This window comes from Salvia miltiorrhiza, chromosome 7 (assembly GCF_028751815.1).
Source record: "Salvia miltiorrhiza cultivar Shanhuang (shh) chromosome 7, IMPLAD_Smil_shh, whole genome shotgun sequence".
Lineage (NCBI taxonomy): Eukaryota > Viridiplantae > Streptophyta > Magnoliopsida > Lamiales > Lamiaceae > Salvia > Salvia miltiorrhiza.
Genome location: NC_080393.1, coordinates 57,766,649 through 57,791,973, shown reverse-complemented (window position 1 = coordinate 57,791,973; position 25,325 = coordinate 57,766,649). Strand labels below are relative to the sequence as shown.

General features: G+C 39.7%; 1 protein-coding gene across 2 annotated transcripts; it reads right to left on the bottom strand.

The window, feature by feature from the left end:
* Positions 1-11,681: 11,681 nt before the first annotated feature.
* Positions 11,682-14,449, bottom strand: LOC130995111 (ankyrin repeat-containing protein At2g01680-like). Of its 2 annotated transcripts, none has more exons than XM_057920259.1 (2): positions 13,706-14,449; positions 11,682-12,655 (listed from the first exon to the last, which is right to left on the bottom strand). In XM_057920259.1, exons 1-2 carry the CDS (start codon positions 14,276-14,278, stop codon positions 12,584-12,586), a joined length of 645 nt encoding a protein of 214 aa, XP_057776242.1. In that variant the 5' UTR covers positions 14,279-14,449; the 3' UTR covers positions 11,682-12,583. The 2 variants fall into 2 exon arrangements, with proteins under 2 accessions (XP_057776242.1, XP_057776243.1); XM_057920260.1 differs by lacking the exon at positions 11,682-12,655 and having other exon boundaries at positions 12,746-14,125; positions 14,198-14,449.
* Between the last annotated feature and the right edge of the window lie 10,876 nt (positions 14,450-25,325).

Below are 25,325 nucleotides of genomic sequence, written 5' to 3'. Positions count from 1 at the left end.
TTCTATATTTCGGGTCTTCAACCATCAATCCGTAGAGAGTTACAGATGAACCGCCCTCATACTTTGGACGAGACTTTTTCTCTCGCCCGTATTTTTGAGAGCAAACACACGGAGACTCGTAGCTTTTCTCGGTCCTTCTCTCGCCCTACATCCACGCCGCCTGTGGTGCCACAATCATCCACGACGCCGCCGTCTCCCTTCTCAGGCTCGACCCACGTACCAGCGGCTGCATCCGCGTCCGTTCCTCGGCGCGAGGGTACTACACCACTTCCAGTTCGGCGGCTCACTCCTGCTGAAACTCGTGAGAAACGCGAGCGCGGATTATGCTTCCATTGCGACCAAAAATGGAATCCATCCCATCGTTGCAAGAATAAAGGCACGGTCATGCTTCTTGAGGGCGATGATTCCCCATCTGACGACGACAATCCTATTTCCCCGGACTCCGATCCAGACACGAGTCTTATTATGGGCGATATCTCCAGCCTCCACTCACTATTTGGCATCACTCAGCCTCGTTCTCTTCGCCTTTGGGGCCACATGAATCATCACCGGTTTCAGGTAATGATCGACAACGGCAGTACTCATAATTTTATTAACCCCGCTCTTGCAGAACGCCTACAGCTTCCTCTCACGCCAATTCCAAAGTTCCGAGTCTCTATTGGTAACGGCGACTCCATTGTATGCCAACACAAGTGCACGGGTGTCACAATTGATCTTCAAGGAACTCCTTTCACGCTGGATTTATTCGTATTATCTATCAAAGGACCGGATATCATTCTGGGCGTTCAATGGCTCCAAGAGTTGGGCCGCGTCACTCATGACTATAGTCGCAGCAGCATGGAATTTACTTGGCACGGCAAACAAGTTATTTTGGAAGGTGATGCTTCCCTGGATTGTCGCCAACTCAACTTATCAATGCTTCAATCGTTCCTTCACTCCTCAGAAGTTGACTCTATTTTTGAGATATGGCTGGTCCTTGCTGACACTACCGCCGCTCCACTTGATCTGACCGGTGTTCCTTCGCCATTCCACAGTGTGCTACTCCAATTCTCTGATGTTTTTGCCGAGCCCTGCGACCTCCCTCCCCGTCGCCTATTTGATCACCGCATTCATCTAGAACAGGGTGCTAAACCCGTCAATGTTCGGCCATACCGTTATCCTCATTTTCAGAAAACCGAAATGGAACGATTGGTTCGCGACATGCTTGAGCAAGGCATAATCCGCCCTAGCCATAGCCCGTTCTCCTCTCCGGTGCTCCTGGTTAAGAAGAAGGACGGTACTTATCGATTCTGTGTTGACTACCGTGCTTTGAACGCGGTTACTATCAAAGATAAGTTCCCTATCCCTACGGTGGACGAACTCATTGATGAACTTGGCTGCTCCCGACTCTTCTCTAAGCTCGATCTGCGCGCGGGTTTTCACCAAATTCGCCTCCATGAGAAGGATATCTTCAAGACAGCCTTTCGAACTCATGACGGCCATTATGAGTTTCTCGTCATGCCCTTCGGATTGACGAATGCACCGTCCACCTTCCAAGCGACCATGAATTATCTTCTCAAAACTTTCCTGCGCCGCTTTGTTGTCGTATTTTTCGACGACATCCTCATCTACAGCCGCAATGAAACGGAGCATATTGCTCATCTACGAGAAGTTCTCCAATGCCTCAAGGATAACTGCCTCTCCGTTAAGTTCTCTAAGTGCACCTTCGGCACGCCGTCAGTCGAATACTTGGGACATATCGTCAGTACAGGCGAGCTCCGCGCTGACCCAGCAAAAATCGCCGCCATGCTTGCTTGGCCGCAGCCTACTACTGTCACGCAGCTTCGTGGGTTCCTCGGTTTAACAGGATATTATCGCAAGTTCGTTCGCGATTATGCTTCTATTGCTTCTCCGCAAAGATAATTTCACATGGACCGCCGCTGCCTCCTCGGCATTTGATGCGCTCAAACAAGCCATGGTTTCCGCACCTGTCCTAAGGTTACCCGATTTCTCCAAAACCTTCACCGTCGAGACAGATGCGTCGGATGTGGGTTTCGGTGCAGTGCTCCTTCAAGAGAATCTTCCCATTGCTTATCACAGTCGCAAGATTGGTGTCCGTCTCCGTGGTGCCTCTACCTACGTCAAGGAACTTCATGCTATTAGTGAAGCCATTGGTAAATGGCGACAATATCTCCTCGGTCGCCGATTTGTCATCCGCACTGACCATCATAGCCTAAAGGAGCTCCTTCGCCAGCAACTTCACACTCCTGATCAACATCGGTACATCCGAAAGCTCTTAGGCTACGACTTTTCCATTAAGTACAAACCCGGAAAGCATAATGTTGTTGCCGACGCCCTTTCGCGTCTTCCCCACCACGCACCCGAGCCATCAGACGAAGATACTGTGCTCACACCTTCGTGCTTCACCATTCAGAGTACACCGATCTCCACTTTTCTTGATCAGTTACGCCTTGCCAATTCAGCAGATGTCGACTTCATCTCCTATCATCAGCGTTTTCAGAATGGGGAACTCTCCCCCGATTATGATGTGGTTAATGGTTTTCTCACTTATCAGCACAAGTATTTCATTACTCCTTCATCCCCCTTCAAGCAACAACTGCTCCAGGAGTACCATTGTTCCCCCGTCGGCGGTCATGGCGGCATAAAAAAGACCTTGGTTGGCCTTTCAACTCTCTTTCACTGGCCTCGCATGCGACGTGATGTAGAAGATTTCGTGCGCGCTTGCACGACCTGCCAACAAGTCAAGACTTTGACTACCGCTCCTGCCGGTCTTCTACAACCGTTACCTATCCCTGCTTTGGTATGGAATGAGCTCACTATGGATTTTATCACCCACCTTCCCATCTCTCACGGCCATTCCGTTATTCTCGTCGTCGTGGATCGCCTCACCAAGGCCGCTCACTTTGGCCCTCTGTCCGCGGGTTTTACGGCCAGTAAAGTGGCCCGCCTTTTTACTGACATGGTGGTTAAGTTACATGGTTTTCCATCATCAATAATCTCTGACCGCGACCCGATTTTCATGAGCCGCTTTTGGGAAGAACTCTTCAAGCTTAGTGGGACGACTCTCAAGCATAGTTCGGCGTATCACCCTCAAACGGATGGCCAATCCGAAGTTGTGAATCGCTGCTTGGAACAGTATTTACGTGCTATGACATCTGACCACCCCAATCGCTGGGCCGACTATTTAGGGTGGGCTGAATTTCATTACAACACATCTTATCATTCCAGTATCTCTATGAGTCCTTTCCAGGCCGTTTATGGTCGTCTTCCGGCTGTTATTCCTCGCTATATTCCAGGTGACACTTCGGTAGACGCCTTGGATGCGATGCCAGTGGAACGTGATCGTATTTTGCAGGTCTTGAAAACAGCTTTGTCTTCGGCGCAACACCGCATGCAGCAGCAAGCCAACAAACATCGCCGTGATCTCACGTTTGAAGTTGGTGACTTGGTGTGGGTCAAGTTACAATTATACCGCCAAGCTTCTGTTGCTCGTCGCCCTTCCCCTAAACTTGCCAAGCGTTATTTTGGGCCTTATCCGATTGTGGAGAAAATCGGAGCTGTAGCTTATCGCTTGGACTTACCTGCGGGTAGTCGTATCCACCCAGTTTTTCACATCTCTCTACTCAAGCCATTCGTCGGAACAACCGCGGGTCCAGTCAATCCGATTCCTATTGACTCGTCTGGTTTGCCTTCATTAGTGCTTGTCGTCATCGTCTCGTCCCGGACTATTTTCCAGAACGGCAGCCCTATTCCCCAAGTCTTGGTCCAATGGAAGGGCCTTCCACCGGATGCTGCCACTTGGGAATCTCTTGATTCTTTTCGCGCTTCTTTTCCGACTTTTCACCTTGAGGACAAGGTGGTTCTTGAGGATGGGGGAGTTGATATGACCCCAGCCAGTACCAGCATAGTAGAGGAAGAGCAGGATGAGATACATGAAGAAGAGGAGTCGAGCTTGGCCCAACGCCGGACACGTCGGGAGATTAAGAGGCCCACTCGCTTCAATACTTGAAGCCCATTAGAATTAGGTTTTCTTATTATTTCATATTTCCTTTTTTCTTCAATTGTTGCGTCGCCTTATATATAAGGCTAGGGTTTGTCTTTGAAGTTATGTTATGAATATTTTAGTTGTGAACTGATTCTTGCGTGATCGTGAGAGTTTGTTTGGGAGTTTCACGTTCTCATTAACGTGATTATTAATACAACTCGTATTACATTATCAAATCGAAAGCAATATCAAAGATATAAATTATCTAAGACGGAAAAATAATGACACCGATATTTAACGTGGTTCGGCCAAACTGCCTACGTCCACGGACCCACCCCAATATATTAGAGAATCTCACAAAATGAGGAGTACAACAATACCACACTGTATTTTGTATCTTGCCTACACAGAGGCTATCTCTCGACTCACTTTTATCACTCGTGTATAACTTCCACACTCAAGTTTTCTCTCACAAGATTTTTCTCTCTATCTCTCTCTCTATCTCTCTCTCTAGAGAATGCTTTGATGGTTGTGTTGGGTGTATCTTGGGAGATGTTGCTGCGAGGATCATTTATAGGCAAATGGTGGAGGTGGTAGGTGGCAAATGGTGGAGGTGGTAGGTGGCTACCTACCTCTTTTTGACTAACAATCTCCCACTTGAAGACTGATTTCAATCTGTCTTCACACCTCGATCAACGCAGCAGCCTTTCTGTCTTTGTTATTCTAGCAAACCAATTGAAGCTGAGCACAACTTCAATTTATCAATGGTTACTGCCTTTGTAACAGTTCTTGCTTCCCTGGATCTTCTCAAGTTGTAAGATCTTCATCTCCAGCAGGTGACGGATGTAGTGATACTTCAACTCAATGTGCTTTGTCCTTGAGTGAAACGCTGGATTCTTAGCCAAGAAAATAGCACTTTGACTGTCACTAAAGAGTGTACTATTCTCATGCTTCTTCCCAAGTTCTCCCAAGAAATTCTGCAACCATACCATCTCCTTGCTTGCTTCCGTCACGGCTACATACTCAGCTTCCGTAGTAGACAACGTGACAATCTTCTGCAACTTAGAAGACCAAGAAATAGCAGTACCACCAAAAGTAAATACATACCCGGTTGTACTCTTCCGACCTTCCAGGTCATTTGATGCCAAATCTGCATCAACATAGCCAACCAACTTGGCACTCTTGCCATCAAAACATAAAGCCTTGTCCGTGGTACCTTTTAAGTAACGAAGAATCCACTTGACTGCTTCCCAATGTTGCTTGCCCGGATCACCCATGAATCGGCTCACTACTCCCACTGCATGCGCAATATCTGGCCTTGTACACACCATGGCGTACATAATGCTGCCTATTGCCGATGCATAAGGAACTTTTATCATCTCGGCACGTTCCTCCTTTGTACATGGCGACTCCTTCTTCGACAGCTTGAAGTGACAACCCAACGGGATGTTCACCGGCTTCGAATTCTGCATGTTAAATCTTTCCAATACCTTCTCAATGTAGTTGGCTTGTGAAAGATACAACTTTTCTGCCGCCTTGTCTCTTTTTATCCTCATGCCAAGAATCTGATTGGCCTCTCCAAGATCTTTCATGGAGAATCGTTCAGACAATTGCTTCTTCAACTTATCCATTTCCTTTGCATCAGCTCCTGCGATCAACATATCGTCAACGTATAGCAAAAGAATAAGATAACTTTTGTCGAACCTCTTGTAGTAGCAACAATGATCAACGTGGCATCTCGCGTAGCCAATCTCCAACATAAAACTGTCAAACTTCTTATACCACTGCTTCGGAGCTTGCTTCAGGCCATACAAGCTCTTTTTCAACTTGCACACAAGATTTTCTTTTCCTTTCACCACGAATCCCTCGGGCTGTGTCATGTACAAGTTTTCCTCCAAATCACCATGAAGGAACGCTGTCTTTACATCCATCTGATGTAACAACAAGTTTTCTGCAACTACCATGCTCAACACTAAACGAATAGTGGTCAGTTTCACAATAGGAGTAAACACATCGGTATAATCAATACCGTATCGTTGCTCAAACCCTTTGACAACCAGCCTTGCCTTGTAGCGTTTGCTACCATCAGCTTCAATCTTGATTCGATAGATCCACTTGCAATGCAATGCCTTCTTCCCCTTCGGGAGCTCTACAAGTTCCCAAGTGCCGTTTAGGATAAGAGATGCAATCTCATCATCCATAGCAACTCTCCACATCCACTTATTACTACCAGTATCTGCCTCTGCATAGCATTCAGGCTCACCACCATCAGTAAGTAGTAAATAAAAGTTAGAGGGCGAGTACCTATCAGGTGCACGTCGCTCTCTAACCGGTCTTGGCAGCGGATTGTTTGGTGGTGGGGTTCTTGGCTCCTCATCTGGAACCTCTTCAAAATTCTGGCTCTCCTTGCTCCCACTCGAGTTTGAGATGTCTAACTCGACTACTTGGGAATCAGAATTGCCAGGGCTAGATGCTTTCACTCTTTCCTTGTACAACACCTGTTCATTGAAAACCACATCTCTACTTCGAATAACCTTTCGGTTCTGCTCATCCCAGAGCCTATAACCGAACTCATCTCCACCATAACCAATGAACGTACACTTAAGAGATTTAGCATCTAACTTGCTTCTATTAACATGATCAATATGAGCATAAGCAACACATCCAAAGATGCGTAGAAAAGATAGGTTTACCTCTTTTCCTGTCCATTCTTCCTCAGGTATCCGAAACTCCAATGGAACTGATGGACCTCTATTGATTAGGAATGCAGCTGTGTTAACTGCATCTGCCCAAAACATCTTAGGCAACCCACTTTTCAGCCTCATGCATCTTGCTCGCTCATTTAGTGTTCTGTTCATCCGTTTTGCTACACCATTCTGCTGGGGAGTTCCTCTCACGGTTTTCTCCATGCGAATCCCATTCTCAGCACAATAGTCTTTGAACTCCTTAAGTTCATATTCTCCTCCATTGTCGGATCGTAGACACTTTACTTTCAGCCCTGTTTCAGTTTCTACAAGGGCTTTCCACTTCCTGAAAGTATCAAATGCATCGGATTTATTTTTAAGAAAATAAACTTATACCTTTCGAGTGGAATCATCAATGAAGGTTATGTAGTATTCTGAGCCACCAATGGATTTTACAGGCGTCGGTCCCCATAGATCAATATGGACCAGCTCCAGCTTCTGCGTCTTCAAGGTTCTGCCGCCTCTCGAGAAGCTTACCCTTTTCTGCTTTCCGAACACGCAATCCTCGCACAGGCCAACTTCAACAGTTTCCAGGCCAGGCAGCCTACCCTTCGAACACATTATCTTCATTCCCTTTTCGCTCATGTGGCCAAGCCGACAATGCCACAAATCTGCATTGTTCACTCCTCCTGCAAGATCAATGCAATCTTTGGAGTTAGTTGTCATATACAACGTGCCCTCCTTCTTTCCACGAGCTTCAATCATAGCTCCCTTGATTATCTTCCAATTACTGCAGCCAAATGTCACTGTGTAGCCTTCTGCATCAAGCTGCCCAATTGAAAGTAAGTTCCTTTTCAGTCCAGGAATATGTCTGACTTGATTCAGCTTCAACTCGGATCCGTTGGATGTCACAACTCGCACGTCTCCCTTTCCCACGATTTTCAGGGGCTCATCATCAGCAAGATACACCTGTCCAAAATCGCCAGAGACATAATTTTGAATTATATCTTCATTACTGCATGAATGGAAAGACGCTCCAGAATCCAGCACCCACGACTCCATCGGACTGGTCACGCTCAGGACCAACGCCTCGCCTACATCTTCTGTTGTGGCTGCGTTCGCTGTCTTTTTGTGATCCTTTTTCTTCGGTGGCGCTTTACACTGATTCTTAAAGTGCCCGAACTCTTCACAGTTCCAGCACTGGATTGAACCCTTATCCGTCCTGGATTGGCTCTTTCCTCTGGACTTTGACCTTCCCCTGTTCTGCTTTCCTTTCGATCTTCCGTGTTCAATGCAGACCCTGACCCTGAAATAGATGGAGATTCTTTCCTGCGAATCTCCTCGCTGATCATCAGATCTCTTACTTCGTCAAAGCGCAACTTTGCCTTTGCCGATGAAGCGCTAACTGCTGTCACTGTTCCGGCCCAACTTTCTGGCAAAGAAGATAACATTATTAGGGCACGAACTTCATCATCAAACTCGATCTCCACCGAGCTCAGCTGTGTGGTGATCATGTTGAACTCGTTCAAATGATTCTGCACTGGTGTGCTCTCGGACATTTTTAGATTGAACAATCGTCTCATCAAATGTACTTTGTTTGCAGTTGATGGTTTCTGGTACATTTCTGCCAGAATCGCCAACATCTCCTTTCTTGACTTTGCTCCAGTCGTGTGGTAGGCAACGTTCCTGGACAACGATAAACGTATTGCACTCATCGCCTTTCTGTCCAGCAGCTCCCACTCGTCCGGATCCATCTTATCTGGTTTTTCTTTGAGGGGCTGATGTAGATCTTTTCCATAAAGGTAATCCTCGATCTGCATCTTCCAGAAACCGAAATCCGCACCATCGAACTTCTCAATCGTAATCTTTCCGTCGCCCATCGTAACTGCTCCCAATTGATAAACAAGATAATTTTCTCAAAGTAATTCTTTTCTGGTGTGGAGGTTCAGTAATTACTGCAACCACAGAGCATACTAAGAATTACAAAAGAACAATCACTGTTCACAACGAAATCACTATTCACGATTAATAGTAACAGCACAAGAAATATACACAAATACTTCCGCCCATTATCAAATCGAAAGCAATATCAAAGATATAAATTATCTAAGATGGGAAAAATAATGACACCGATATTTAACGTGGTTCGGCCAAACTGCCTACGTCCACGGACCCACCCCAATATATTAGAGAATCTCACAAAATGAGGAGTACAACAATACCACACTGTATTTTGTATCTTGCCTACACAGAGGCTATCTCTCGACTCACTTTTATCACTCGTGTATAACTTCCACACTGAAGTTTTCTCTCACAAGATTTTTCTCTCTATCTCTCTCTCTAGAGAATGCTTTGATGGTTGTGTTGGGTGTATCTTGGGATGTTGCTGCGATGATCATTTATAGGCAAATGGTGGAGGTCGTAGGTGGCTACCTACCTCTTTTTGACTAACAGCACATTAATCAATTGTTTTGTTAAAGAATAAAGACGGCTTTGCATTAGCATATAATTTAATATTAAAGATTAGCAAGTAAAAGATATATAGTATAAGCTGATCAAGATCTAATGTTAATTAAATGAACTGTAATTTTGGAATATTCCTTTATAATTTTTATAATATAAGCTAGCTTATTTGATTTATACATATTTAATCGAAAGAGATAATGAAGAAAATCCTGATAACTAAAATAACAAAAACTGAATCATACCACAACCAGAATCTGGCCGAACACCGACGGAAAATTCCGTTGGTAATCATCAAAATTCCGTCGGTAAATGGAGATACCGACGGATTACCGACGGATTTTACCCGTCGTTGAAACGCTCGTCGGTAAATGATTTACCGACGGATTTTTTCTGTCCGTCGGTGAGTACCGACGGAAAATTCCGTCGGTAAGTCTCCGACGCCGGCGTTGGCCGTGGTAGGTGGCGCGTTTACCGACGGAAAATTCCGTCGGTAAATTAATTATTATTTTTAATTATTAATTTTCATTTTTTTTATCAACCTATCTTCATATTCTACAAGTATTTCGTATTTCTAATGTATTTTGAACTTAATTGCATATGATTTGGCCAACTTCCCAGTGGGTCACCCATCTTACTAGTGCTCTGAGTCAAGCACGCTTAACCTTGAAGTTTCTTTCGAGTGGTCGCCAGTAGAGAACACGCGTATTATTGATATAACTAGCACCTATTAATTCATTTAAACTCTATTTCAATATCATTTATTCATAACCTTATAATATGTCGAGATGATATCTAAGACTTATGGTGCCGGCGAAAGAATGACGGTAAATATATGATCGAATTTAAGATAATAAAAAAAATTAATATTATCGTTTATTATTGCTAAAAATAACTATCAATTTTAAAATATTTTTAATAATTTAAATATAATAATAATATAGAAAATTAATTAAAAATAATTTAAAATAAATAAAATAAATAAATAAAAAATAATAAAAAATAAAATAAAAAAATAATAATAAAATAATTTACCGACGGACTTTATCCGTTGGTACTAATTTTAAAAATAATTTAAAATAAATAAAAAATAAAAAAAACAAATAAAAAAACAAATAAATTTTTATTGAAATTACCGACGGAAAATTCCGTCGGTAATCCGTCGGTAAAACATAAAAATAATTATTAAATTCGAAATTACCCAATTTTCCGACGGAGTTTAATCCGTCGATAGATATTCCGTCGGTAAAAAATAAAAATAATTATTAAAATCGAAAATATCGAATTTACCGACGGATATTGTCCGTCGGTATTCCGTCGGTATTTTCATCGGAAATAGATGCCGGATCCGGCGATGTTGCCGGATGACGGTCCGTCGGTGATCCGTCGGTAAATACCGACGGAAAATAGTCCGTCGGTGATATCCGTCGGTGTCCGACCAGTTTTCTTGTAGTGTACATTATCAATCGTAAATAGGAAATGTCTTTAGTGATGTACCTAACGAATCTAAAATGGTTTCACATTTGTACAAAATTGAATGTTGGAAAATAGAAGAAATATTTTATCCCAGTTTTGATGATCCCCAAACCCCTAGCTTTACTTTCTCTAGACTAGAACTCTTGTTTGAACTCAACTGTTAGAGTTCAATTTTCTAGCTAGACTGAAGGTTACAGGTAAGTGAAGTCTCTTGATGTCGAAGACCAAAGAAACTAAAAGAAGAAAGAAGTCTCTTTAGCAGAAAATTTTCTATTAGAGAAAAAAAGAAAGAAGTTGAATCAGCCGAAAAAAGCAACTGAATCAAAAAAAGGTAACCAGGTGATTTATATTAAAAAAATAGATATATACAAATATATATCTGCATACAAATGTTGATATGTTCTGTAAATTTTACAGAATAAATATACACATGAAATAGATACACACAAAGCTTCTAGACTCAAAAGCAACATGCGTCCTCATCGTGTCTCTAAAAAACTAAAAAAAACATGAAATTTCAAAACATTCGATTAACTAAAATAATATTCAAGTGAATCAGATTCATGATAGCAAGACAAACTTATAAATTATAGCAATACGTATAAATTATAGGTATCAACTAATTAAATATACTACCTCCGTCCCACGAATCTTGACACGTTTTCCTTTTTGGACCGTCTCACGAATCTTGACACGTTTCTATTTTGGGTAATAATTATATTATCTCTCCTACTTTATCACCTTTAGTACCTTATCTCTCTTACTTTATTACTTTTATTACCTTCTTTCTCTTATTTTATCACTTTTATATTTTATTAATTACACACTTAAAACACTAATCTACAACTTCTTAATTAATTCCCGTGCCGAAACCAAACGTGTCAAGATTCATGGGACGAAGGGAGTATCACAAAAAAAAAAAAATCATTTATAAGCAAACTCTTTTATCAAATTATTGCAAATTATTTTCTCAAAGTTGGTACATCAACGATTAACTAATTAAAATAAATTGCAAGAAGAAGCATTTAACACCAAGATTATCTAAAATATTCAATTCAAGTGAAGCACAAATTAAAGAAGCGTCATTAACATCTTCAGCAAGATTATCAAATAAATCAGTAAAAATAATTGTAAATTACAATCAACCATAGTAGTTGAAACACGAAAATAGACAACAAAATCCACGATACAAAGTAATGAAACACAATTCTTCATTGATAATCTAACACCAATTTGTATAAGTATAGACTTATGATCGCAAAAACAAAGGTGATTGTGTTTGTAACATTCTGCTGCTGATTTGCAACCTTCCGAGTTCAAGCAGCCTGTACGGTGCCGCTGGTGTCTCGTGACGGAACTGAGTCCGACCTTACTAACAACTTGAGCAAGTACTTAAGCCTTGTTCTAGACTCAGATTCGTCCAAGCTGGCAAGATAATTGTTTTGCTTCCATTCTTGAAGCTCTACGTACTGATTGAAGACGGCTACAAATACAAAGACCATGAAGAACACAGATACTACTATGGCAGCAAAATGGCCAATTGATAGTGTTTCCATGGGATTAGTCATCATTAACGAAGCTCCATAACTCACTGAAATAGATGTCAGCGACACCCACGTTCCATATATACCGATCGCGATTGAGCTGCGGTTCTCGAATAGCCCTAGGATGGTGATGAGGAAGATTGTGAGGAGAGATGAAATGAAAGCTGTGTTGTTAGCACGAAGGAAGTGTTTGTATATCTTAGGATGAGCAGATGCCATCACTGCTCTGCCGGCACTGTGTGATGGCGTGTCGTCCTGCCACATGCCACCCGGAGGGCTGACCGCTGCCTGGAATGCCATCGTTGCTATCAGGACCGACACCACCATCATCATGTCGGTATACTTGGCCATGCTTTCGAATATTGACCGATCTCCGCTTGGCAAGATTTTTCTAATTTCTGAATATGTAGCTGTGTCTTGAAAGCTCTCATCTAAGATATCAAGTGCTGTTTTGCCCATGGAATTCGTCGTGTACAGTTGCTTTCCACCAAGTACCGTACAATCTGAAATTTTGATACAATTAGCTTCATTAGTTGGACCTAATAATTACTTTGATTATCAATTTATAGTATGAACTTTCAGCTAATTTAATTTTAATTTATAGCGTTAACTATGCTTTTTTTTTTTGTAGCTTGAATTTTGAGGAATTGTTTAATTTTAGTCAAATCACACCAAAACATAAACCTAAAACAATGACCAATCGCCATACCACTACAGAAACTTTACAACTTACAACTGTAGTTAGTTCATCATCGTTGCACCACCAATGATGAGTCTGCCAGCTTGACCATCCTTCAATGTTTCAGTCATAATTTTCGAATTTCAACTCCAAATGATGAACGGCCCGTGGCATTGGAAAGCCAGTTCAATTACCTTTCCATCGATATATTATGGAACTTCAGATTCTAAATATTCAAAGAGTTATGAAAGTTTCAGTGGGCACTTAAGTTGAAGATTCTTTGTTTTAATTAATGTTTCTATATCTAAGAGTCTTTTTCATTTATGAACTTGTTTAAGTTTTGAGATCTATAAATAGATTGTCCTATAAAGATAATAGGGAGACTTGAGTTTATGATAATTTGATTATATAAAGTTTGAGAATACAGTTCTCAATTTCTTGTTTTTTTCAACTTAGAAGTCGAATTAGGCATACTATCTCATTTCATCAATTTCTCTTGTTTCCATCCTCATCAACCAATGTCCAATATTGGTGTAGTCGGAAAGTTGACGATGTTGCATTAACTTTCAGCAGGCACGATTCTGACTACACTAGTGGTCATTAATAGAAATCTCCTTCAGTGTAAAATTCATTAGACTATGATTTATGACGCTTGCTCATTGTTTAGTGTGTAGTTTCACTAAAGGACAACTAATGCTATGATTGTATAATTGTAACAATTTCTGAAGGTTCAAGATATACCAAAAAAAAAAAAAAATCAAAGTCAAAACTATATACTGAAATATGCTAAAAGTTCCTGACTATGAACTACAATTGACCTTTATTATATTGATCAAATGGAGAACACAAACAAAAAGAGTTGGTGGTTAATTACCTCAACTTGACTGGACTTCACAGCAAAATGCAAGATTGTCTCCCCATCATCATCCTGTGCATTAACAAGGTGGCCCAACTTCTCCACCAAAAGCTTCAATGTGCTAAGCTGACGATGTTTCACACACAAGTGCAGCGCGGTCTGGCCGCGATGCAGTCTCTCCATAGCAGGAAATAAATCCATTTGAAGCAGCTCCTTCAACACCTCATCATGCCCTTTCATGGCTGCAACATGAATTGGGTTCATATCATGGCAGTCTCTCCACCAGCACATCTCTGGGGCTATTGGTAACAATCTTTTGGCAATTCCGACGTTCCCTTTCGCAGCTGCAAGGTGAAGAGATGAAGAATTCTTGGAGTCCAGATCTCGAGCTAGCTCTTGGTTGATCTGCAACACCTCTTCCATGATGCTTTCTTGTCCCTGCTTTATTGCTATGTGTAATACATTTCTATGACATGGAAATGAAACTACATCAAGGAGATGTGGGTTTACTTGGAGCAGTTGTTGGAACGCTGCTACATCCCCAATTGTTGCAGCATCATACAGTTTCTTTTCCGCTGATTCTCCAGCCATTCTTGATTTCCTATTCAACTAATGCCTTTTTTAATTTCCACACAAGCTTGTGATTTTGTGAACTCTCACACACACATATATATAATTATATACGTATATTGACACACACACACACTAGACGACCCTTGTTAAGACAGACTGGAAATGTTTAAAAAATGACTCACTATTAAGGTTGACTTTCATTACACGACCGGATCAATGGAATCCGGATATATATTCTTCATTTTTAATCTAACAAAAAAACAAATGAAAGGGAAAGAAAAGAAACTAATCTTTATAATCTGAAGAATGTAGGGGTGAGCATCGGTTCGGTTCGGTTCGGTGCAAAACCGAACCAAAAACTCAAAATCAAAAACCCAACCTGTAAGATTGTCGCCGGAAATCGCGCACACTTATCTCTCTCGCAACAATTTTAGAATCAAGAAAACCAAACAAGAAGAATGACACGATGTTTACGTGGTTCGGTGATAACACCTACGTCCACGGCAGATCAAGAGCAATGTATTATTGATGAAGAAAGTAGAGAAGATGATACAGTAGTGAGCTTCGAGCTCCACTCCTCTCAGCTACGCTTAACTCACGCAAAAAGTATCTCACGCCTCTCTCAGACTCTATCTTGGAATGAGAAAGCTTCTAACTGAATTCTAGGAGAAAACAGCCAATACATCTATCTATCTCTAACCACAACCAACATACATCAACGGCTCAGATTACACGCATTAACTAATCAAATAAAGACTAGTAAGCTTAACCGTAGAAGAGCACTCCCATGCATGCACGTGTGAAGAGTTGGATAGAAGCATATCCTCACAAATCTCCACCTTGCTTCATCAACTCAAACATAGCAATCTGCTCACCACCACTTTAACAGTCACAACAGCTTTACCAGCTCGAGGCAATGCTCGAACTTCAACCTTGGTAAAGCCTTAGTTAAACTATCAGCTGCATTCTCTTCAGTAGGTACCTTTGACATTTGAATTACACCTTTATTAACCAAGTCACGAACAAAATGATAGCGCACATCTATGTGCTTTGAACGTTCGTGAAAAACTTGGTGCTTTGCAAGGTGCAAGGCACTTTGATTGTCACAAAATATCTCCACCTGTTTCTGTGATATCCCAAAATCACACAAAATTCCTTTCAGCCAAACACCCTCCTTTACAGCTTCTGTCATCGCCATATACTCCGCCTCTGTGGTGGATAAAGTAACAACATGTTGCAGCATAGATTTCCATGATACTGCAGAACCATAGATAGTGAAAATATAACCTGATTGTGATCTTCTACAATCTGTGTTCGCAGCATATCCAGCATCCACATATCCTATTAAAGGATTTCCCTCATATCCATGCTTCCTTTCAAATAAGATTCCCAAATTAGCTGACCCTTTAAGGTATTTGAAAACATGCTTTAATGCCTCCCAATGAGGCCTCCCCGGGTTTGCCATAAATCTACTTAACACACTAATAGAATATGCTAAATCAGGTCTGGTACAGATCATTAAGTACATGATGCTCCCTATGGCATTGGAGTATGGTATAACCTTCATGTTCTTAATATCTTCACTGGTTTGTGGAGCCTGCTTAGCATTTAGCTTGAGTTGTTGAACCATAGGAATAGCTTCAGGATTGGAGTTATTCATATTGAATCTCTTCAAAACCTTGAGGATATAATCCTTCTGCAGCAAACACAAGCTTCCTTTTTTTTTATTTCTTATGATATCCATCCCCAAGATCCTCCTGGCTTCACCCAATTCTTTCATCTCAAATGCAGATTTCAACTTAAGTTTCATCAGTCTGATCTGCCTCTCATCTCTGCTAGCAATTAGGATGTCATCTACATAGAGCAGTAGATATACATCAGGCTTTCTTCCATCTCCCTTGAAGTAGACACAGCTGTCATGCCTTGACTTAATAAAACCAGACTTATCCATAAACTGATCAAATCTGATGTACCATTGTCTAGAACTCTGTTTTAGACCGTATAGAGATCTCTTCAACAAGCAGACTTTATCTCCTTGTCCCAGCTCCTGAAAACCCTCTGGTTGCTCCATATATATAGTCTCCTCTAGGCTTCCATTCAAGAAAGCCGTTTTAACATCCAGTTGCTCAAGGTACATATCCTGCTGTACCACCAGTGATAGAAGAATTCTTATGGATACATGCTTCACCACTGGAGAAAAGACTTCATTAAAGTCTATTCCCTCTTTCTGAGTAAAACCCTTAGCCACCAATCTTGCTTTGTATCTTATAGTTTCCTCACCTGCTATTATTTCAAATTTCCTTTTGAATATCCACTTGCATCCCACAGGCTTTTGATGCTTTGGTCTGTCAACTAACACCCAGGTTCTGTTTTTGTGTAGTGATTCAAGCTCCTCCTTCATGGCCTGCATCCAAAATACTCTTTCCTTACTTGCAACAGCTTCCTTGTAATTGGATGGTTCCTGATACTCAATATCTTCAGCCACATTGAGAGCATAAGCAATCAAGTCAGCTTGACCATATCTTGTAGGAGCCCTGATGGTTCTCTTTTCCCTGTCTCGTGTTAGTTGATAATCTTGGATCCATCCAGTGTCTGAGCTTTGAGAAGTATCAACACCCTGAGCTTGCTCTTCATCTTCAGATTCTGAATCAGCTTCTGAAAATTGTGGCTCCACCTCAACCTCTGTGATACTCTCATTACTGATGTCCTTCTGCTCAGTGTCTGGTTGGCCTTTTTCTTTCTTGAATGGCATAATATCTTCTCTGAAAACAACATCTCTGCTGATAATAATCTTGTTCATACCCTTTTCAGTGCACCATAACCTATACCCTTTTATTCCAACAGGATATCCAAGCATAATGCATTTGAAAGCTCTTGGTGCCAACTTGTCTTGTTTGACATGGGTATAAGCTTGGCATCCAAAAGTTTTAATAACTGAGTAATCAGAGATATACCCATTCCAAACCTCATCAGGAGTTTTGAACTCAATAGCTGATGAAGGGGCTTTGTTGATCAAGAAGGCTGCAGTGGACAGAGCTTCTCCCCAGAACTTCTCTGAAACTCCTGAACTGATCATCATGCATCTCATCCTTTCCAGTAAAGTCCTGTTCATCCTCTCCACAACTCCATTTTGTTGTGGATTGGAAGCAACAGTCCTATGTCTCTTAATGCCCTTACTCTTGCAGAACTGATCAAACTCATTTGACAAAAATTCTAACCCATTATCTGTCCTCAAACACTTGAGAGTAACCCTTTTCTGATTCTCTACCTCAGTGCACCAGATTTTGAATTGTGAGAAGGCATCTGATTTATTCTTTAGCAGGTACACCCAGACCTTCCTGCTGAAATCATCAATAATGCTGAGAAAATATCTAGCTCCACCCATAGTTGGTGAGCTTGCAGGTCCCCATAGGTCAGCATGTGCATAATCCAATGTTGCTTTGGATGTATGGATGCCTTTGGGATAAGGTAATTTTGTACACTTTCCCAAAATACAAGTTTCACAATGTGGGATTGAGAACTTACTGGGATTTCTCAGGATATCTCGTTTCAACAGCTCATTCATAGCTTTCTCTCCTATGTGGCCCAATCTGGCATGCCACTGCATTGATTGATCCTGTTGGCTGACATGGCTGCTTCCAGTCATAAGTTCTGCATTCAAGTAGTAGAGACTGTGCTTCCTCGTTGCTTTCATGACCACCTTTCCATTTTTCATAACAAAAAGTTCCCCATTCTCAGATTTCCAGCTGCACCCTTTTGACTCCAGAGTACCTAGAGAGATCAAATTTCTCTTTAGGTCTGGTATATATCTGACATCAGATATAACTTTCATAGATCCATCAAACATCCTTAATTTGATTGTACCAATCCCTTTCACTTGGCAGACATGATCATTCCCTAATAGCACAGATCCTCCTGCCTCAAACTTCAAATCTTGGAACCAATCCTTTCTTGGGCACATGTGGAAAGTGCAGGCCGAGTCAAGAATCCACTGATCTCCAGCCTTTTGTTGCATGACATTTAGGACCTCTGCATCTGGATTTTCTTGAACATTGTCAGCTGTTTTCTGCTGCCCCTTCAACTCTTGCATTTTCTTCTTCCAGATATAGCAGTTCTTCTTCAAATGTCCTGGTTTCTGACATTCAAAACACTTTCTGGTCTCTTTTCCATCAGCACCCTTTCCCTTTGGTTGATTACCCTTCTTGGATTCATCGTGTGGTTTCTTCCCCTTTCCCTTTGCCTTCTTGATGTGGAGACTTTCAGAGATGGAATCAGTCTTTCCATCACTTTTCTTCTGGAGTTGTTTTGCCCTCAGAGCAGTGAGTACTTCTTCAAGGGAAATGGGGGTTTCTCTACCAAAGATTATAGCATCTTTCATGTGCTCATAGTTCTTTGGTAAGGCATTCAGGAGGAGAATTGCCTTATCTTCATCTCTGATTGGTTCATCAACATTTTCCAAATCATCAACAGATTTGCAGAAATCATCCATCTGTTCATCAAGATCTTTCTCCTCATTGAATCTCATGGAGTAAACCTTTTGCTTCATGTACAATCTGTTTGCTAGGGACTTAGTCATATACAATGACTCAAGCTTCTGCCAAACCGCTGCTGCAGTCCTTTCTTTGGAGACTTCCCTTAGGACCTTATCTCCAAGATTCAGAAGGATTGCGCTCCGCGCCTTTCTGTCAAGTTGCTCGATCTTGACTTTCTCATCATCCTTCAGATCTTCAAACTTCGCCTTTGATCTTGATGCCAACGCATCATCGAGGCCTTGCTGAATGAGCAGCGCTTCCATCTTGATTTGCCATAAGGCAAAATCATTTTTGCCATTAAACTTCTCTGTTTCAAATCTCGCAGAATTCATATCTGCGAATTGAATCTGCTCCAATCGAAATCTGCTCCGATCGATCGATGAGAGAATTCCGATCAGTTGCGATTGTGTGCGTCCGAATCCTCGCGATCAACAGGTTCCCACAGACGGCGCCAATTGTAAGATTGTCGCCGGAAATCGCGCACACTTATCTCTCTCGCAACAATTTTAGAATCAAGAAAACCAAACAAGAAGAATGACACGATGTTTACGTGGTTCGGTGATAACACCTACGTCCACGGCAGATCAAGAGCAATGTATTATTGATGAAGAAAGTAGAGAAGATGATACAGTAGTGAGCTTCGAGCTCCACTCCTCTCAGCTACGCTTAACTCACGCAAAAAGTATCTCACGCCTCTCTCAGACTCTATCTTGGAATGAGAAAGCTTCTAACTGAATTCTAGGAGAAAACAGCCAATACATCTATCTATCTCTAACCACAACCAACATACATCAACGGCTCAGATTACACGCATTAACTAATCAAATAAAGACTAGTAAGCTTAACCGTAGAAGAGCACTCCCATGCATGCACGTGTGAAGAGTTGGATAGAAGCATATCCTCACACAACCGATGGTTAAAATTGGAACCGAATCGCACCAATTAGGGGTTCGGAACCGAATCAATAAAACCATTGGTTTCGGTTCGGTTCACCGAACCGAACAATGTAATTTTTTTTATTTTATTTTTTTCGAAAATACCAATTAAAAATTGTAAAATAATGTAAAATACACAAATTTTAAATGTCAAATCCCCACAACATGAACATGATAAATAATTATATATTATAATGAAACAATAGGGCCGAATGACCCTATTCAACATACAACATCAAATTTTGTCCACCATTTGAAAAAACATAAATTTTGGCAATTTTTTGTATGTCATGACTATTCTACCCTTCTCTCTCTCCTCTCTCTTTCTCATCTCCCTCTCTCTCTCTCTCCAACGGCTGCGCGGCAGCGCCGCTGAGCTTGGAGAATTCGTCGGAGCTCTCGCGGCGGTGATGGAGGAGATCCTCCCTCTCTCTCTCTCCAGCGGCTGCCGCTCTCTCCTCTCTCTTTCTCATCTCCCTCTCTCTCTCTCTCTCCAGCGCGCGGCGGCGGCAGATCTGGTCTGATGAGGCGGCGGCGGTGGATCTGATCTGATCGTTGCGCCGCCTTCTCCATCGGCAGATCTGATCTCCGCCTCCTTCGATTTCAGCCATGGCAGATCTGATCTGATCTGTGTGCTGCACGTATGGCACTTATGGCACTATTAGTGCCATAAGTGCACACTTCCCCCTAGGGTTTAGATATTCCATTTAGGGTTTAGATTATCTATTTGAGGTTTAGATTATCCATTTAGGGTTTAAATGTTCCATTTAGGGTTTAAATGATGTTGTTTATGTATTTGTGCTGCACGTATGACACTTATGGCACTATTAGTGCCATAAGTGCCCAAAATGATTATTTTACTTGGTTTTATTTTGGATTTCCGTTGGCACTTATGGCACTATTAGTGCCATAAGTGCCAACGGAAATCCAAAATAAAACCAAAGTAAAATCTTGGCACTTATGACACTAATAGTGCCATAAGTGCCTAACCCGACCCGGCACGCGACCCGCGTGCCTGATCCTACCCGGTCCGCCTCATTAAGGGTAAAAACATCCAAATCAATAAAAATGACCAAAATTTGTGTTTTTTCAATGTGTGGCCATAAATTGTGTTTTATGCTTCATTTTGGCTACTTCAAAATTTTACTCTATTATAATTGTGAATTAGGGTTTTAGTTTTAGGTTAAAAAATTAGAAAATAATTATATATTATAAAATAATTATATATAATAAAATATTAATATGTATCGGTTCGGTTCAGTTTAAAACCGAACCAAAAAATAAAAATTGACACAAAACCGAAAATTTTCGATTTTTACTTTTCAAAACCGAACCGAAAACCGAACTAATAGAATTGGGACCGAACCGCACCAATCCAATTCGGTTCGGTTTTCAGTGTCGGTTCGATTTCTGCTCACCTCTAGAGGTAATGATGATTAGAAAAGTTTATATATGGAGATATTGCGTTCACCTGAATGTCGAAGAAGCAACTCATATTCACGCTATCACCATGTGAAGTTGAATACGTGGCTGCCACATATAGTGTTTATCATGCAACTTGGCTTAGAAGATTATTAAAATAGTTTGAATGGCCACATGAAAAATATGGTGTTTTATAATCGAAACAAACACATAGTTATATCAGAAAGTACATCACCTAACTCTATTTAATTTCAACTACTATCTACTTTCTGATCATATAATCAATCTGATGTACTATCTTCATTGAATTCTAGTTTCATTTCTCACCAACCACTAATCAATAGCAATATCGTGCTGAGTGACGTCACAAACGCCACCATGTTGGAGCGTAGGCCATCACGTACGGCCCCCCGGAGTCCTGCCACACGCCACCGGCGGGGCTGACGGCAGCCTGGAACACCATGGTGAGCCACTCCACCGGTGGGGTTTGGGAGGACTGGTTGGTGGATCGAGATTTGAGGATTTTCTTTGATTTTTTTGGTTGTTTTGTCGGATCCTGCAGAGTGGGAAATGATGTGCTTGAGGAGTTTTAGTGGCGTCTGCCCTTTGGAGTTCTTCGATTTCTTGTCTATTTTGGGACATGATATTGGAAAGGGAGGTGTGATAACGTAGGATTAGATATACTATTTGGATTATTTTAATTAGTATAGTAGTATTTGGTTTGATTGATTGTGGTGTAGGATAAATTGAAAGATTTATGATTAAAATGTGAGTAGACATAGCAGGGCCGTTTTTGATCAAAAATGGGCTCGGGGCGCCATTCCACCATTATTAAAACACAAGATAACATTTTCTTTTAAATCACATTATAACATTTCGGTGGAAAAAAGAGATTTCTTCTCCCCCTTTTAAGATTTCAATAGAATCATAGTAGCGCATGCATTGCTATACAAAGAAGGTGGGAAATCATGTCAAGAAATCGAAATAAACTTCTACTGATTTTTTATTGTTAACCAAACCGTTTATCGCCCCTAAAATTCGATAAATACAGTACATATATTGTAATTGAATTTTCTAGTGTGGTTCAGTTAAGTTGTTGAATTCTGAAAAAGAAAAAAATGCTGAAATTTTGCAATGCTATTACCATATTACTAAATGACTACTCATAATTAAACTTTATTCGAATATAATGTAAAATTGAATAACTTAACTGAACAAGTACAAAAATCAAAAACCTGTTTATACATGATTTATTTGTTTCACAAGAGCGACGACTTGGTCACACCTATTTCAAAAACCTAATTACAATATATGTACTGTATTTATCGAAATTAAGGGGTGATAACGATTCGGTTTACAGTAAAAATTAGTAGAGATCTGTTTCGATTTTTTTACATGATTTCACACCTTCTTTGTGTAGCAATGCACGCGGGACTATGATTCTATTGAAGAGTCGCAACAGAAAAATAATTAAAGATTTTCACGCAATCACACTATTATCCAAAAATATTTAGGGATGTAATGTTTTGGGCTCCAAAATTCTTTTGGGATGTAATTTTTTGGACTTGTAATAATAATACTCCCTCCGTCCGCGATATCATTTCCACATTTGCCATTTTGGTCCATCCGCGATATCGTTTTCACTTTCATTTATAGAAGTATGGTCCACAAACTTTCACTCACAACAATAGTGGGACCCAAACTCAACTCACTACAATATCCACCATTATCTACTACTATCCACTACGTACTTTTCTTAAAACCCGCGCCGTCCACAATGTGAAAACGATATCGTGGACGGAGGGAGTAGTATATATAAGAGGATATAAAAAATTTTGGGCCCTGAAAATGATGGGCCCTCTCTGAGAGAGTTTACAATAAAAATTAGGGTTCTTTTTTACAATCCTCCAAAATTGCTAAAAAATATGTTTGAAATTTTGCATTATGGATTAAGATGGTTAAATAATTAATCTAACTTTGAGGTGATGAATAATCATCACCGCTTGAATCATGCAAATCCAATATTTAACTAAACTGAGTTATTTTATCATGTCTTATCACTCAAACTATTAAGGAAACTATTGAATTGAAATAATTAAGAGAAACTAACATAACCAAATCAAGAACTGAGTGTTTGTCGATTTTTCGCTTGTTTCTTCCTTTTTTGTTTTAATTTTAATTTTACTAATAAAGATAATAATTATTTAATAATCCATACTAATCAACATCTCAACAATTGTGATTCACAATTAGAGAAGAAAGTTAGGGCTTCAAATTTAGGGATTTGGATGATTTGTTGAATTAAAATTTGATTATAAGTTTTCAAATTTAATCTAAAAAGTTGTGTCTAAACTTCCTCCATCCATAAACAAGTGTCATATTTTGAAGGGTTATTAGCTCCTAAGTACATGAACTTTAGGCCCATTTTGGTTTTTCCCACAAACTTTGTATGTTGTCAAAAAATACACGAACTTTATTCCCACAATTTCAAATTGTGCCCAAATTTAACCTGACGTGGAATGCCGGAAATATGACGTGGACAAATCATAAACAATACAAAATAAAAAATAATAATTTCCATGTGACGAAAAGGAAAAATATGAACCAGTGAAAGGTTAAATGCATTGAAGATCCACATATGGTACTATCCGTGCGCAAACCCGAATTCGACCCGAATCTGATCCACCAGTCTTAACATGTACTAATAAATATCCAAATTTTGTGTTTTTTCAATTAGTTGCCAAATATTGTGCTCTCTTTATATATAGATATCGAGTCGTAAAACATCTCATGCATATTTTTTAGTTACGAGGTGATAAGACATCCAATTTGAAAACAAATAAACGTTATAAATTTACAAGCATGTCATCTGCACTAGTATAAATAAGAGAACATTGTTTTACAAAGACTTTTGGTCTTGGTCAGCAACGCCAGTTGCTACATTCTACACCCTCCATTTTTTATTAAGTGTCCCCAGCCGTCAAAATACGCATACGAATAAAATAAGATATTTACATTTGTAATCTTAGTAATTATCATAATAAATGCATATGTATAATTAATTATTATATTCATACAAGTATTAAATAAGAATAAAATAGGAAGAATGTCATAATTATACTCTCAAATTTTAAAATGGGACATTTATTAAGAAACAAGGAAAATAGTAAAATAGGACATTTAATAAAAGATCGAGGTAGTAAAATGGAAAAATAAATGCAACAACACGTGATGGAACTCTTAAATTTGTGTACGGTTTTATGCAAAATCAAAAGTTGCTGGACAGGAAAAATAAAAGTTGAGTGGTCACTATCTAATATCTATAACCAACAATTCTGCTGGCACCCAAATTTATGATCAGTAAATATGAAATCATTTACTAATTTATAGAGTTTACTTAATTTAAGGCCAATTATATAATTTAATATATTATGATTTATCTTTTATATTTTAATAGAGTTATTTAAATTGTAGTATCCATTAATACTCTTCATCCATATAAGTTATTATTCTTTATTATGTAATTTAATAATTTAGAATTACAATACAAATGATTACTTAATAGGTTTATTAAAAGTTTAAGTTAATTTGCAATAATTGCCGAAATTTAAATTAATTATGTAAAGATGAAACCTATAAATAAACATGACGAAAAAATTAGGTGATATTTAATTATTAAAATTAGTTTTTATACTAAATTTACATGATTTTCTTTTATCAATTTTATGAGTTCTATAGAATTATACTTTCAAAAAAAATTCCAATATTTAGTTCAAAAAATATATTAAAATATAAATTAATATTACTCCATCCGTTCACAAAAAATGGGACACAATTACTATATTTAGCGTCCACAAAAAAATGGGTGCACTTTCTGTAACACCCAGCATTTTGACTACAGTATATATATATATTATTAATATTATTTTCTATTTTCTATTATCTAAAAGAAGAAAGAGAAGTAGAATCACTGAGATGAGATATTATTATTATTATACCCTGAGCTTTTAATTCAGTGATTGCATAATTTGAATAATTAAGTGTTCTTGCATCTTTTATTAATTTTATTTTTGGAAGCAAGTTTATAATTCCTAGTTAAAGGGATTATTTTATTTTCTTTTGGAGATGAGAATGGTGATAAATACGAGATTTTATTAGTCGACTTATTGCTCGACT

Coding starts and splice junctions, on each gene's coding strand:
- LOC130995111 (XM_057920259.1), bottom strand. CDS start 14,278: ATGGCTGGAGAATCAGCGGAAAAGAAACTGTATGATGCTGCAACAATT. Junction 12,656..13,705: donor TGAAGTCCAGTCAAGTTGAG/GTAATTAACCAC, acceptor TCAAAATTTCAG/ATTGTACGGTACTTGGTGGA.